The sequence below is a fragment of the Sorex fumeus genome, unplaced genomic scaffold, assembly GCF_029834395.1.
Source record: "Sorex fumeus unplaced genomic scaffold, SorFum_2.1 ptg000048l, whole genome shotgun sequence".
Lineage (NCBI taxonomy): Eukaryota > Metazoa > Chordata > Mammalia > Eulipotyphla > Soricidae > Sorex > Sorex fumeus.
The window spans coordinates 11,841,921-11,856,173 of NW_026606105.1; the positions used below are offsets into that span (position 1 = coordinate 11,841,921).

Consider the following 14,253-nt stretch of genomic DNA (forward strand, 5'->3'; position numbering starts at 1 on the left):
GATACTCGTACTCCTGGCTGTGCACTCAGGAATTACTCCTGGTGGTGGTTGGGGGATCCCTTAGGATGCTGGAGATAAACAGCCCAGGTCTGCCACGTGAAAGGCAAGCGCCCTGCCTTGCTGTACTCTCTCTCTGGTTCCGTTGAGTGTTATTAAAAACAGAGTAATGTGGCTAGAATTTGTGATTTGCAAATACAACTCTTGACAGAGTGCAAGTGTAATTATAGAAATCTATGTTGCTGTGTGAAAGTGGTGTACCACATAGTAGCCAGCACTGTTTCTAGAAGCCAGTGATCAGCCGTATCAAGCCAGTACCCCCTTTTCAGAAAACTGTTATTTTAGGGCTGGAGAGAGAGTACCAGGGTCAAGATGCTTATCTTGTATGCAGCTGACCCGATTTGATCCCCGGCATTACATATGGTCCCTCAGCATCATCAGGTTCGGAAAAACAACAACAAAACACAAATATTTTATAAAAACCCCTTGGCTTTCATGAAATGACTGTTGGCATATGTAATCTGAAAATAATATGTAAGAGAGGTATGCGTTTATTTCTACGTGTAAATGTTTGGTATTTCTGCTTTCAAATTTTGCTACTTAAGGTATGACTCTGGGCTGGTAGCATTATTATTACTTGAAAGCTTATTACGCAAATGCATAAGATTTATCCAACTATTGGATCAAAACTACAATTTTCAGTAGATTCTCAAATGATTTGTTTGTATATTCAAGCTTATAGAGCCATTTTCCGCTAAATGAGGTGCTTTTTATCAGTGAGAATATGACAGACTGCAAATATAGATTGTTGCAGGTGTATATATTGCCAATTAGGGTAACATGAAATGCCAGAGCTGTTATTTTTCTGAAATAACACTTAGTAGAATTCCAAACAACAGACTTGTTGACTTCCTTAATTAAATATTGTTTGCTCTTTTGGTGAATCCAGTGTACTGCAGAACTAGGGAGAAACCACCTTGTGTTTATATATAATACAGAATTTGTTTCTGGGCCCACTTTCCTAAACAGGCTTCCCAGCCACATTCATCTCTCCAAAGACCTTTGAAAGTTCTACAGGATGAGTCTGTGGTAGGCAGAACTAACCTCAGCTTTGTAAGGCATCCTCAGCCCCACCCACTGACCTCTTTAGTGTTTCCAGACAACCTTCTCCAATTAAAGTTCAAGATTTCCCCCAAGTGTTCCTTTTGGGGGGAAAGAGCCACACCCAGCTGTGCTTAGGGCTTCTGGCTCTGTTCAGGGGTCACTTGTGGCTGTGCTCGGGAGACCACGTGCGGTGCCAGGATCGGTCCTAGGTCAGCTCAGTGCTAGCACGGTGTCCTGCCCACTCCCTATACTATCGCTACAGCCCCCATTGAGCTCTTCTCTGCCTTTATCGAGAACTGTTATATTGACTCAGATGTCATTTGAGGTGCTGACATGTAATATAACCCAGTATTAGCCCAAGAAACAGATTGAAGCAGGTATTTTGGCCTTGGGGCATTTCCTGAGTTGATAAGCCTCTAACTGGGAAAAACTTTTTGGAATATTAAATGGCCAGAAAGCTTTTGAAACCGTAGTCTAAGTCCTGGCATTAAGCAACTCTGGAATTACTGTCTTCTCCACTGTTGCTGTCAAAACTCCCCTTTGGTTGGATGGAAAACCGATCAAAAACCAGTGTAAATCACTTCACCTTGTAATTCATTATAATTGCGGAGGAGCCACAATATAGGCAGGGGTGCATACCTTCTGTGCATAGGGACCCAGATCACGTTCCCAGCACCGCTTGCTTCTTGAGCACTTCTTGACGTAGACCTAGAGGCACCCAAGCACCACCTGAGTCATGCTGGATTACTTTCGGCCTGGTTGACCTCGTATTGAAAGAAGTGACCTCCAAGCCCTTTGAGCACTGCTTGGGCGATTGCCCCTTCCCCCAGAACATTTTGGAGATATGAACACCTCTGTACTTGCCAGAACCTAAATGAAAGATGGTAAGAGTAATTCATGCGAAGTTATAGACTGTTAAGAATTAGCGACCTCGAAGCTTCGATTCTGTCATGTGCAGAACATACTAGCCAGGTTACAAGTCTTTGAGAATATAATCAAATGTTTGGAGCATTTGGAAAGAAAGATTGCTCAGATTTGGAGCAGAATATTTTTATTGAGAGAGCTTGCTGTTGGGAAAGATTATAGTAGCAGTAGGTCTATATAAAATTCCAGGACAAGAACTTCATAGGGAAATTTTTGTATAGAATTAAGTATTGGTCAGATTAGTTTACGTTAACGTGAATTTTATTGTAAGAGATGCTTAAATCGATGCTCACCGAGATGACAAAATAAAGAAGCTTAACAGTGAAGGTAAATAACTACCAAGAAATAACTAGGTAATAAAGAATTGTAGATCATTTGTATCTAAAGTCTTTTGGGTTTGTTTTCCTGTTACCTCCTGTTTCTTTTTATTATAAGAAAAAGATGAGGGGGTTGAGGGAATTCCCAATAGCTGACAACTAAGAAATGATAAAAATTGACATAAGGAAACTGTGTGTTGTGTGTGTGTGTATGTGTGTGTGCGCTTGCATGCATGTGTGTCTGTGTTTATACACATTGATAATCATAAGCCAGACAATAGAGAGGCATTTTATACCACAGTTGAATTTATAACAATTTAATATATCAAGTATATATAGTAGGTCAATGAATAAAGATCATTTCTACTTAATCTATTCACCAGTTTGCATGTCTGTCTTTAATACATAATTTCATTGTTTTGGAATGATCTTCTTATACAGATTATCTATTAGGAAAGTGTGGTCAAGATCTTTGATCTATTTTGTGCTTAACAAAGTAAGGTCCCATAGATTATTGGTGCATAATAGGTAATTCTAAACTTAGTGAGTGTCCATTTCTATTCACTAGGTTAATAAACTCTTGATTTATTGTAGGTTAACCACAGAAATTGTAATTAGGAAATAGTGACATATTTTAGAAAATTTAAAAATTAGAATTATCCTTTCTTAAAAGAGGGTTGTAAATGTTCCCATTATAAAGATAAAGTTGATGAAAATGGGGACAGTTTATACCTTATTTCTTCTTCTCTTATAGGTTTTAAAACGACCAGAATATTTTGGGAAGTTTGGTAAAATACATAAAGTTGTCATCAATAATAGCACATCATATGCAGGCTCACAGGTAACTAATTATAGGGATTTTTGCCGTTCCTGTTATAGTCCGGGCTTGACCTGGGCTGTTCAGAAGGAAAATGTTCTTTGAGAGAGCATGAGGGTTAAATAATTGAGCGATGTAGTGACCCCTGTTGGTGGGATGGGGAAATTTTGGGTGCTCATTTGACCCCTCCAGTAATTAATTAGTAAATTAATACTAATAAGAGGGAAATGGTAAAAGAAGATTTAGTGATGGTTTGAATGGGAGGGGGAGTTGAGTGTATTTTCCGGCAATATAATAATTATAGATGATTTACAAGTGTTTTTAGATATTGGAAATCTAATACAGCATTTTTTGTTAGATTGATCATAGCCAGTAGAATACTTTTTGCACATTACATTTAATTTTGGTTGAGCAAAATTTGACACCACTGTGTCTTCAAACTTGTGTGTTTTTTTTATCTAAGATTTAAAGTTTGTTTCATAACCTTTGACGAGCCTGTTCAGATAATTAAAAAAAAATTAGTCTACTTAAAGTAAGATAAAATTCATTGAGCATGATTTTTCAAAAAAAAAGGAGCTGCTGTAAGATTTACTCAAGATTTTTAATTATTACAATTATATTTATAATAGTCGTAAAGACGTTTAGAATTCCAGAGGCAAATTGCGAGAGAATCTTTCAAAAATGTGTGCTTAATTTGAAACTAATGACAGTGGGTTTTCACTTTAGGGTCCAAGTGCCAGTGCTTATGTCACCTATATCCGATCAGAAGATGCTCTCAGAGCCATACAGTGTGTCAACAATGTGGTGGTAGATGGCAGAACACTTAAGGTAATATGGGCCTCTTAATTTGTTTTATTTAGGTGGAATGGATTTTATATACCTTCTTTTTTTGGGGGGGGTCAGAGGTTACTCTTGGCATGCTTGGGGGACTATATTGGATGCCAGGGATTGAACTCGGGTCAGCCATGTGCTAGGCAAACGCTCTACCTGCTGTACTATCGCTCTGACCCCTATACCTTCTATTTTGCTCTCAGGGAAGATTTTGGTGCTCCATTTCTGTAGACTGAGATGTTTACTTTTTTCAAATGAGCAAATCCTCTTGAATGAATGTTCTTAACAATAGAACAGTTTACATTGATAGAATTCACAACTGTGTTTTTGTTTTCTTGTGTCCGTGGCTCATTTTTAGGTTATTAGTAAAAACACTAAATATGGAAATTTTCATTGTTGTAACCATTCACATTTTGGTAACTTTTCCCTCTTCCCCCTCTTCTTCCTGCAGGCATCTCTAGGTACAACAAAATATTGCAGTTACTTTTTAAAGAATATGCAGTGTCCAAAACCTGACTGCATGTATCTACATGAATTGGGGGACGAGGCGGCCAGCTTCACAAAAGAGGAAATGCAGGTAGTAATGTGACTTACCACGTATGCAGAAAATGTCTAAATAATTTATCTAAATAAGTTAAAATTGCAGAAGCAAAAGCTAGGGATATTTTATAAAATTGCTATCACCAGTAGCACTTTCTGTTGTTTCATGTTAAAAACCATGTACTAAATTTGAAAATGCTAGGTTAATGAGGGTAAATAGATTTCTTTTCTACAGAACTTCTGAGATGCTTTTAATTAACCAAGGAAAGCATTTTTGGAAATGCTACTTTAAGGGGAAGCATCCGCAAAAATGAAAGCTAAGTGGGATACTATAATTATGCCTCCCCCGCCCCCCCCCCTTCTCCCTCTCTGCTCTTTACAGAGCATACTAGAAAATAGTACAGTTGTTGCCGATAAGCTAACGTGGATTTTATGAAATTTCCCCACGAGAGTGTCTGAGTCAGCATCCTGTAAAGAGTGAACTGAAAGTTTGCCCTCCTATCCTGTGTTCTTTTTTATGTTTCCTCTTCTGTCTCCTTTCAATTTGTAGTATAAACATGCTTTAACAAGTAAAAGTGTTCACCATACGGCATATTAAATGAGGATAATACCAAAGCACAGTGGTGTACTTCCCTATTGTAGATGAGGACTTCAGCTTGTTGCTGTGGACTTTGGCAGGAATACTTCTCATTAGAAGGTGGGGGGCATTGACTGCTACCTTTTGTTCTCCAGGTCACACTGGAGTCTAGTAAGGAGCTCTTTTAAGAGCAGATGGTTAAGTAAAGGGAAATATCACCTTTTTTAAAAAAAATTTTAATTACTATAGGTCAAATCCCATCATGATAATTTGTAGAAGAATTCTTTGACATTTTTATGATGTGTCAAAATTAGGTCACTTTAAGGGGATGGATGACGTATTTCTTATTTATCCCGTAAATGTTCTTGATTTTTTTAAATTAAAAATGAAAATTTTTGGATAAAATGTGAGGTTGAGCCATTTCAGACTGAATTTTAAATATTGAAGAGTGCACTTTACTCACAGATATGATTCCAATTTAAGTCCTGTCAAAGACTTTGAGTCCTAGCTCATTTCATGTTTAAGTATTTCTGAATCATCAAAGAAAATGTTCCTTGGAACTTCTTTGTAATGGAATTTACCCTGCCTCCTTAACTGCCCCTATAGACTCTATTGACTATCAGTTTTATCTTTTGGTGGCTAAGGAAAACCAATGTTCTCAATTATGGACTAAAGAAAGAATTTCAAAGTTTTTCATCTTTTAAAGATAAAATTCACACAAAATATGAAATTAATTTAAAATTTTAAATGAATAAAAATAAATCCACAGCAAGCTGTATTTTTCTCAATATATTAGTATTTCCTGTTGTCCTGAATTTCTTGCTCTTGAATAGCATGTGGATAGTATGTGAATGAGTGACCGGCTGTGCCAATAAACGTCAGTTTAAAATTACTACCCAAAGGGGTTCTTTTGTTAAATCTTCTCACTTTAGAAGGGATTGGACAAATTATGTGGAAAAACTCAGATCTTTCCTTATAACTGCATAATTCAAAATTTTGTATCTCATGAGATATTTATAGATCCTATTGAAACAGGCAAGAGCCCTCTCAGAACAGGGAATGATGCATTAGGCAGTATGTGTTACACAATAGAGATTTATTAAATAGTATGCTTGTTTTTTAAAAATTAGTTTTGTGTTGGTTTTCTTATAAGCCCAATTTAGAATATTCTTTTAAAGTAGTTAGTATCCGTGAAGGTAAGTTAAAAATGTTGTAGTCATGATATATGGGCAGATATACAAAAATGATTCAGGAGCTGAGAAGATGCTTGACGGCACTCTAACACATTAGAAGTCTCAGGTTTGCTCCATAGCACTACTTGGTCCCCCAAACATTTCTGTTTGTGCCTCCATCCCCCCACCTGTAACCCTCCACCCCCCCCCCCCCCCCCCGAGATTCAACATAATGGCAAGTTTTCATTGTGAGATTCAACATAATGGCAAGTTTTCATTGTGTGCCTAATTTCTTCCATATCATATGTGATACTGGCAGATAGCTCTCTGGCTGTAGAGTTCTACATCGAACAGGGTTTTTCTATAAATGATCAGTTAATAAATGTTTTAGGTTTTCTGGGTCATTCGGTCTCTGTATGCTATTCAAATTGCTCTTATAGCATGAAAGCAGTCTTGGGCTGCGTGTGAATGAGTTGCCTGTTCCAATAAACTTTATATACAAAAACACAGTGGCTGACTGTTAATTGCCACCCTCTGGTTTGGAATTTTTAAATATATTAATTTTATCCATAAAAAAGTAATGTGATTTTAACTTAGTCTAAGGATAATTAATGACCGTGTTTTCTTAACTGTGTCTTCCATATAGATTTACTTCTTTTGAAAAGGAAATTCACTTTCAGAAAATCAAAGAATAGCCTAGTAAACAGTTTTTCAGGGGCATAGTACAGCTGGTAGGGCATTTTGCCTTATATGTGGCTGATCAGGGTTCAATCCCTAGCACATCACCTCTTCCCCTAAATACTGTCAGGAATAATCCCCTAGTATCACTAGGTGTGGCCCCAAAAGAAAGAAAAAACAGCAGCAAGAGCAACAACAAAAAACCCCAACCAATTCTTACATCAGAGATGCAGAAGTAGGTCAGTAGGGCTCCCTCTAGTTTTTGAAATAGCAAAAAAGTTGTCTCTTAATAGTTTTCCTACACTATATAGGGGGTTATGAAATACCTCACTGGAATACGTGCAGGTAGTTTTATTGGAAGAATTTTCTTTGATAGAGATGAGACTGTGACATTATTTTCCCATGTTTCTCAGCTGCCACGAAAACCCTTGCATGTTTTATTTAGGATACCTTTAATAATTCAGAAAGTAATTCAGAATTTAATCCAGCCATTTTATGAACCTTATTGCAGTTTAATTTATTCTTCCACTAGGCGGGTAAGCACCAAGAATATGAACAGAAGCTACTTCAAGAATTATATAAATTAAATCCCAATTTTCTTCAGTTATCTACGGGTTCAGTTGATAAGAATAAGAACAAAGTGACCCCACTACAGAGGTATGATACGTAAGTACCAGTATTAGTATTATCAGACCTTACCTTCATGTCTGTCTCTCTCCTCTTTTCATTATTCATCTTTTTCAGGCGGAATCCTTCTTGACAGTGTCTATCATTTATGCAGAATTGTGCTATAAAGGAAATGTTGAGTCACAGTTTCTGGGTTTGAATTTTTGCTGCTGCTGCTCCCTGGTAAACTTCAGCTGAGACTTTTTTGGCTTCCCTTTTGCATTGATTTGCACACTACCTGAACCCCCAGAGCATCCTCATTGCTAAAAAGGAAATTAAGAGATAATGGTTATTCAGAGACTTGTCAACCTAATTGAGGTTTCCATTCCTAACATAATTAGGGGTGGGTGGGGAAATACTGTGGAAGGGAAAGTGTGTATTTTCTGAAGCGTTGTGTTGGGGACATACATATTCAAGGCTATCTGATCTCAGTACTCACAAGCCTTATGTCCTAAATAAGGAGGCTCTCCCATATTCAAAATCTTACTCATTTTAGGAGACAACTTGTTTTCAAATGGGGAACAGTGTGTGTCAGTATTTAAAGAAATTCAGTCTTCAGTGCATTTCCTACCTGATAATGGTGATCTTCATATCTTGGATAGCATTTAGATATAGCCCATAAGAAAACAACATGGTTAATAAAAAGAATCAGTTGGAGATTTTTCCCTGATTGTTTACTACATTAGGATCTTTGTTTTTTAAATTTGGTAAATTTTTATCAAATGAAATTGTTTAAACATCTGTAGTTTTCCATAGGTTGCTTTTCTTTCCTAAAAACATTTATTCCATTTGTGATATTTTAAAATGTTACATGTTGTGGACAAGTGTCTGTTTAGCACTAAAATAATTTACAGATCATTTTTCAAATATTGTTATTAATGCCTAAATAGGCTTATAAATTGCTAAGAGTCAGTTTAGTCAGTTTCTTCAAAAATGCATTTCTGTATCTTAAGATTTTCTTGGCGGGGGGAAGGTTGGGAGGCAGATATTTTGGGACCAAACCCAGGCCACCCAGGAGTAAACCCTGAGTGCATACTTAAGTGATGCACTCAGGGATCACTCCAGGTGGAACTTGGGGGACCATGTGAGGTACTAGGAAGTTAGCCTGCACAGCATGTGCCCTGCCCACTTTACTGTCTCTTCAGTCCCTGTATTAAGTTCCTGAAGTCCTTGCTAATTTATTGTTTTGAAAATAAAGATTATAAAGATTTATTTTATATTATAAATATCTCCTGTCAATAGAGGAAAACAAAATTTCTGTGATCTTTGTGAAGTATGTTACTATCAAAGCTAAAATAAAAGCTAAGCCTTAAAAAGTCTGTAGGGATTGATGAACTTCGATCTTTTTCGTAGATGTTTTTTGTACTTTTTTATCCTTGTATGTCGTGTCATTGTAGTAGAAGTTACATATGTCATTATTTACTTCATGAGTTCCCAGTTCTGTAATTATCCTTTTGTTGTCTGTTTATTTTTGTTTTGTTTTGGAGTCCTCCCCAAGGGTACTAAGAGGAACTCCTAGCAGTGTATGGAATCCGTGTGGTGCCAGGTATCAAATCCAGGGCCCCGGGCATGCCATCTAGGTACTCCAGTCCTTTGACTGGCTCAGTTTTACTTCTTCTTGTGTCTGTGTATGGTGCCGGGGATCAAACTCAGGGCCTCAGATATGCAAGGCAAGCACTCTACCTTTGAGCTTTACCCCCTTCTAGGGTTATTTTAATTAAATTTCAGTTATTGAATTGCTGCTTGGACTCAGTAGTACAGAGAGCTACTCCCTGGAAGTCCTCTGCTTGTTCTGAGGGGCATGTGGTGCCAGGGATCAAACTTGGGGCTTCGTTGAGCTGTCTCCCCAGATTCAGATTATCGTAGTAAAAATTTACTTCAGATTTTTTAAACATTTATACATGTTGTTCACATTAAAAATATTCTAATAAAGTTATATTCTTTTTGTTTGTTTTTGTTTTGGAGCTAAACCCAGCTGTGGTCAGGGCTTACTCCTGGCTCTGTGCTCAGGAATCACTCCTGGTGATGCTCAGGGATCATATGGGATTGAACCCAGGTTAGCCACATGCAAGGCAAGTGCCGTACCTGCTGTACTTTTCCAGCCCCATAATTAAACTTATATCCTGAGTGTTTAGCCACTAGAAAATGCAGAGCAGAAATGAAGACTTTAGGTGGTTGTAAGTATAAAAATTATATATTTTTATGGAAGAATTTGGAAAGATGTAAAAATACGCATAAGAAAATAAATATTACTTATGACCTCAGTTTTCAAATTTTCTTCACTGAAAATGATGTATTTTCATTGTGTGTATAAGTCTTTTTTCCTTTTGATTGTATATATACATAAAAGACTTTGGTTTATTACATTTGAAAATGTTCCTCTATTATAAACTTTTCCCAGTATCACACATAACATAGTTTTTATAGCTGCATAGTATTCCATTATGAGTATTTCAGATTTATTGACTTAGTCTCCTACTGTTACTTGTTGTTCTTTTCATTTTGATGTTATTACTTATAACACTGTGATGTACAAGTTTGTTTTGTTTTTGATCTGTTTTTTATGATCTGAAAATTGTTGAGTCAAAGATTCAAAATACATAGTTCCTTAAATTCAGCTTTCTATTATTCATTTACCAATTTGATAAACAGAAAGCTGTTCGGGTAACTGAATAACCTATTTATGCATTGTGAATTCATTGATTTTGCCATATTTGATTGGTATACCTAAGTGTTCTGTGTGCAGTTTATGGACTTAATTTTCCCCAATTAGTTGACCAATCTCCTTCAGAATTCTTGTGCTTTTAGAATCAACTTTGGAGTAATTTATCTTCTACAATGTATCACTGAGTTTTCTGAACTATTTACATGGCCTGTCTTGGGAAGGACTGTCTACCGGTCTGTCCTCAAGTGTTATTCTTGGCTCTGTGCTCAGGGATCATTCCTGGAGATTCCGGGGACCATATGGGATACCAGGTATCAAACCCCAAATAACCACATTACAAGACAAGCACCTTAACCCGTGTCCTATCTTTCGGCCCTCATTTTCCTTTTTCATGGCACTAATTCCCAATGTTACCTTTTCTTATTTGAGAATCACTAAGCTGAAAATTGAAGAACAGTGTAAGAAAGTGAAGCAAGCAGACTTTTTTTTTTCTTTTTGGGTCACCAGGCACAAGGGTTACTCCTGACTTTGCATTCAGGAATTATTCCTGGTGATGTTCGGGGGACCATATGGGATGCTGGGGATCGAACCTGTGTCAGCTACATGTAGGGCAAACGTCCTACCTGTTGTGCTATCACTCTAGCCCCAACTAGCAGACATTCTTATCCTTTACTTTTTAAGGGATTGCTCCAGTGTTTAAATTATTCACTTTTTTTTAATTCACTCTTAAAAATGGTTTTGACCTTTTATTTGAGATTAGTATTTTAGTAACAATATGAATATCTTACTATTTCTGATTGATTGCTTTTTAAATTCTTGGTGGTGTTTGGGATGAAACACAGGGTCTCACAAATATACACAGTACAAGTCTTCAAACTGATGGCACTGTATCTTTGGCCTTACTGCAGTACTTTCTTTCAAGTGGTAGCGAAAAATTAGAATTTACCAGATACCTTTTTTGGCATTTATGACAAGTATTTAACTTCCTTCCCTTTAATCTTTTTTTTTTTGGGGGGGGTCATCAGTTAAAGAATTATTAACATTCCATTAAATATGTTTTTGTGTGTGTAGTTAGAGCACATTTATAACTGTCTTGGTAGTAGTAGAGAAGTGTTTTAGGACTCCACGTGTTATAAAAAATATAAAAGAATAAAGGGAAGAAAGGGCTAAGTTTAAAACATGATATCCACTTAGTAACAGCCTAAAGTTAGTGATGCTGAACTTTAGTTGTGACCAGAACCTTACCTGATGTCATTACAAATGCTTTGCCTCGGTACATTTTCCTTGCTGTCCCCTCCACAGGGGTGGTGTTTGTTTAATGAGTACCTTTCCCCTATGTCCAGTTAAAGACTCTTGAGGACCCAGGTAACAGAGGCCTTTTTTTTTTGTGGAATAGAGGGCCAGACTTTTTTGTGACTTGCCACTTCCACCAAGATAGTGACTTTAACTGTGAGGGTTGGCATTGGTCTCCATTTCCACATTGCCACCACACAGGGTAGGATCAACATAAGGACCCATTAAGAGGTAGCATGACTCTGTAAATTAGCCACCTTTTTCCTTTCCCATAAGGAAGACTTGTCCAGTGGTATGATCAGTAATGTAATTTTCCATGGGCGTACCAAGAGATGCATTTTCTTATTCAAGATGTAGCACTGTAGCACTGTTCTCCCATTGTTCATTGATTTGCTCGAGCGGGCCCAGTAACGTGTCCATTGTGAGATTTATTGTTACTGTTTTTGGCATATCGAATACGCCTTTGGGAGCTTGCCAGGCTTTGCCGTGTAGGCAAGATACTCAGTAGCTTGTAAAGCTCTCCGAGAGGGGCGGAGGAATCGAACCCGGGTTGGCCGAGTCAGCCGCATGCAAAGCAAATGCCCTACCGCTGTGCTATTGTAATTAAGTTTTCTAGAAGAGAAAGGAGAAGTCTGGTTTTTGATTTTTTCCCCTTCTCCTTTTTTCCTGACATTTCTATATAGAGTAGTAATTTTATAGACATTGCTACTCAAATGTTAAGTTGAACATTTATAATGTTAGTTAAATAATTAAGCTCAAATAAAATAATTAAGTTCAAATGTAACCTGCCCACATGGCAGAGTCTGGCAAACTCCCCGTGGCATACCCAATATGCCAAATACCAGTAACAATGATGGGTCTCATTCTCCTAACTCTGAAAGAGCCTTGAATATGGCACTTTTTAAAAAAATCTCAGGGCTTGGACGAAGGAGACGTTACTGGGACCTGCTCCAGGCAATCGACGAATAAACAGAATAAATGACTAAGTTCAAATGTTAAGAGTCCCATTGAATCCTCGTGGCTTACTGATACATCTGTAAGTAAATTTTTCTGTAATATGTCTCACTGAAACGAGCAAGAAGTTTTAGGGGTTGGAGCAATAGCACAGCAGGTAGGGCATTTGCCATGCATGCAGCCAACCTGGGTTCGATTCCCAGCATCCCTTATGGTCCCCTGAGCACCGCCAGGGATAATTCCTGAGTGTGGAGCCAGGAATAACCCCTGTGCATCACCAGGTGTGATCCCCAAAAAAAAGTTAAAAAAAAATGAACAAGTTTTAGAGTCTTGCTCTTTGTCCCCTCATTATTATGTATTGAGGTTGATATCAGTTAGATTGTATATTGAATATAAGTGCGCAGTTTTTCCTATTTTAAGAAGTTAATTTGAAATGATGAATATAGAAGGTAAGAATGGGGAGTCAGGAAGCCATGCTTAAGGATTAGATATTTTATTCTTTGAGGCTTTGAAATACCCTAAAAGGTAGTTAGGTGGGCTGCTCTGCCCAGGGCACTGAACAGGCCTAAGAAATGTGGGAGGTATACTATAGGGTATGTAGGACACTGAGGTAAGTGCTTATGACTTGCTGCTGTGTCTAAGTTAAAAAACAGTCGCCATTGATGGCAGCTGTAGACTTAAATTAAAAGAGAGTTGAATACACATTAGGTGTCTCTTGTGTTCATTTAACCTCAATAGCCTTGTGTGGTAGATACTGTCATCTTACTACTAGCAATAAAACCAAGTCCCAGACAGGTAGATTGCTCCATAGCTGGAAGCCTGCCTCATGAGCAAAGGGGAGAAGGCAGCTGGAATAGAGAAGGGATCACTAAGAAAAAGATGGCTGGAGGAATCGGTCGGGATGGGAGATGTGTGAAGAAAGTAGATACAGGACCAAACATGATAATCTCTCAGGGTCTGTATTGCAAACCACAATGCCCAAAAGTAGAGAGAGATTATGAGGAATCATATTGGCCATGGAGGCAGAGGAGGGTTGGAAAGGGAGGGTATAGCGGGAATATTGGTGGTGAGGAATGTGTACTGGTGGAGGGATGGGTGTTTGATCATTGTGTGATTGTAACCCAAACATGGAAGCTTGTAACTATCTCAGTGATTTAATAAAATAAAAAAAAAACCCAAGTCCCAGAAAGTTTACATAATATACCAGTATCCTGCACAAGTCAACAATATACCATATTCCATATTCTGACAAAAGTAGCTGCTATTCTTTCAGCTCAAGTGCATTCTTCAACATACCATTGCTTAGTCTGAAAGTCACAAGGTTCATGAGCCTTGTAATAGCACTGCACTGTCCTCCCGTCGTTCATCGATTTGCTCAAGCGGGCACCAGTAACATCTCCTTTGTGAGACTTGTTACTGTTTTTGGCATATCGAATACATCATGGGGAGCTTTCCAGGCTTTGCCGTGCGGGCAGGATACTCTCAGTAGCTTGCCGGTCTCTCCGAAAAGGGCTGAGGAATTGAACGTAGGTCGGCCAGGGTTGACCGCATGCAAGGCAAATACCCTACCCACTGTGCTATTGCTCCATGAATCATTAAATTGAATGAGAACATGCTGTAGCTATATGTTATTTGATCTGAGAAACTCTGGTATTAAACTTAGTTTAAATGTAGTTGAAGTATATAAATTCCAAGGACATGTTTTAAGCAAAACATCC

General features: G+C 37.8%; 1 protein-coding gene across 7 annotated transcripts in view; it reads left to right on the forward strand.

Moving 5' to 3' along the window:
* The window catches only part of CNOT4 (CCR4-NOT transcription complex subunit 4), a 144,226-nt gene that overhangs the window by 77,457 nt on the left and 52,516 nt on the right, over positions 1–14,253 (forward strand). For 4 of the 7 annotated variants that reach the window (XM_056123900.1, XM_056123899.1, XM_056123902.1 and 1 more), the window contains 4 exons: positions 3,097–3,183; positions 3,886–3,987; positions 4,442–4,567; positions 7,490–7,623. In XM_056123900.1, the coding sequence (XP_055979875.1) occupies positions 3,097–3,183; positions 3,886–3,987; positions 4,442–4,567; positions 7,490–7,623 (449 nt within the window). The remainder of the gene's footprint in view (positions 1–3,096; positions 3,184–3,885; positions 3,988–4,441; positions 4,568–7,489; positions 7,624–14,253) is intronic. The other 3 variants (XM_056123901.1, XM_056123903.1, XM_056123905.1) reach the window with 1 other exon arrangement.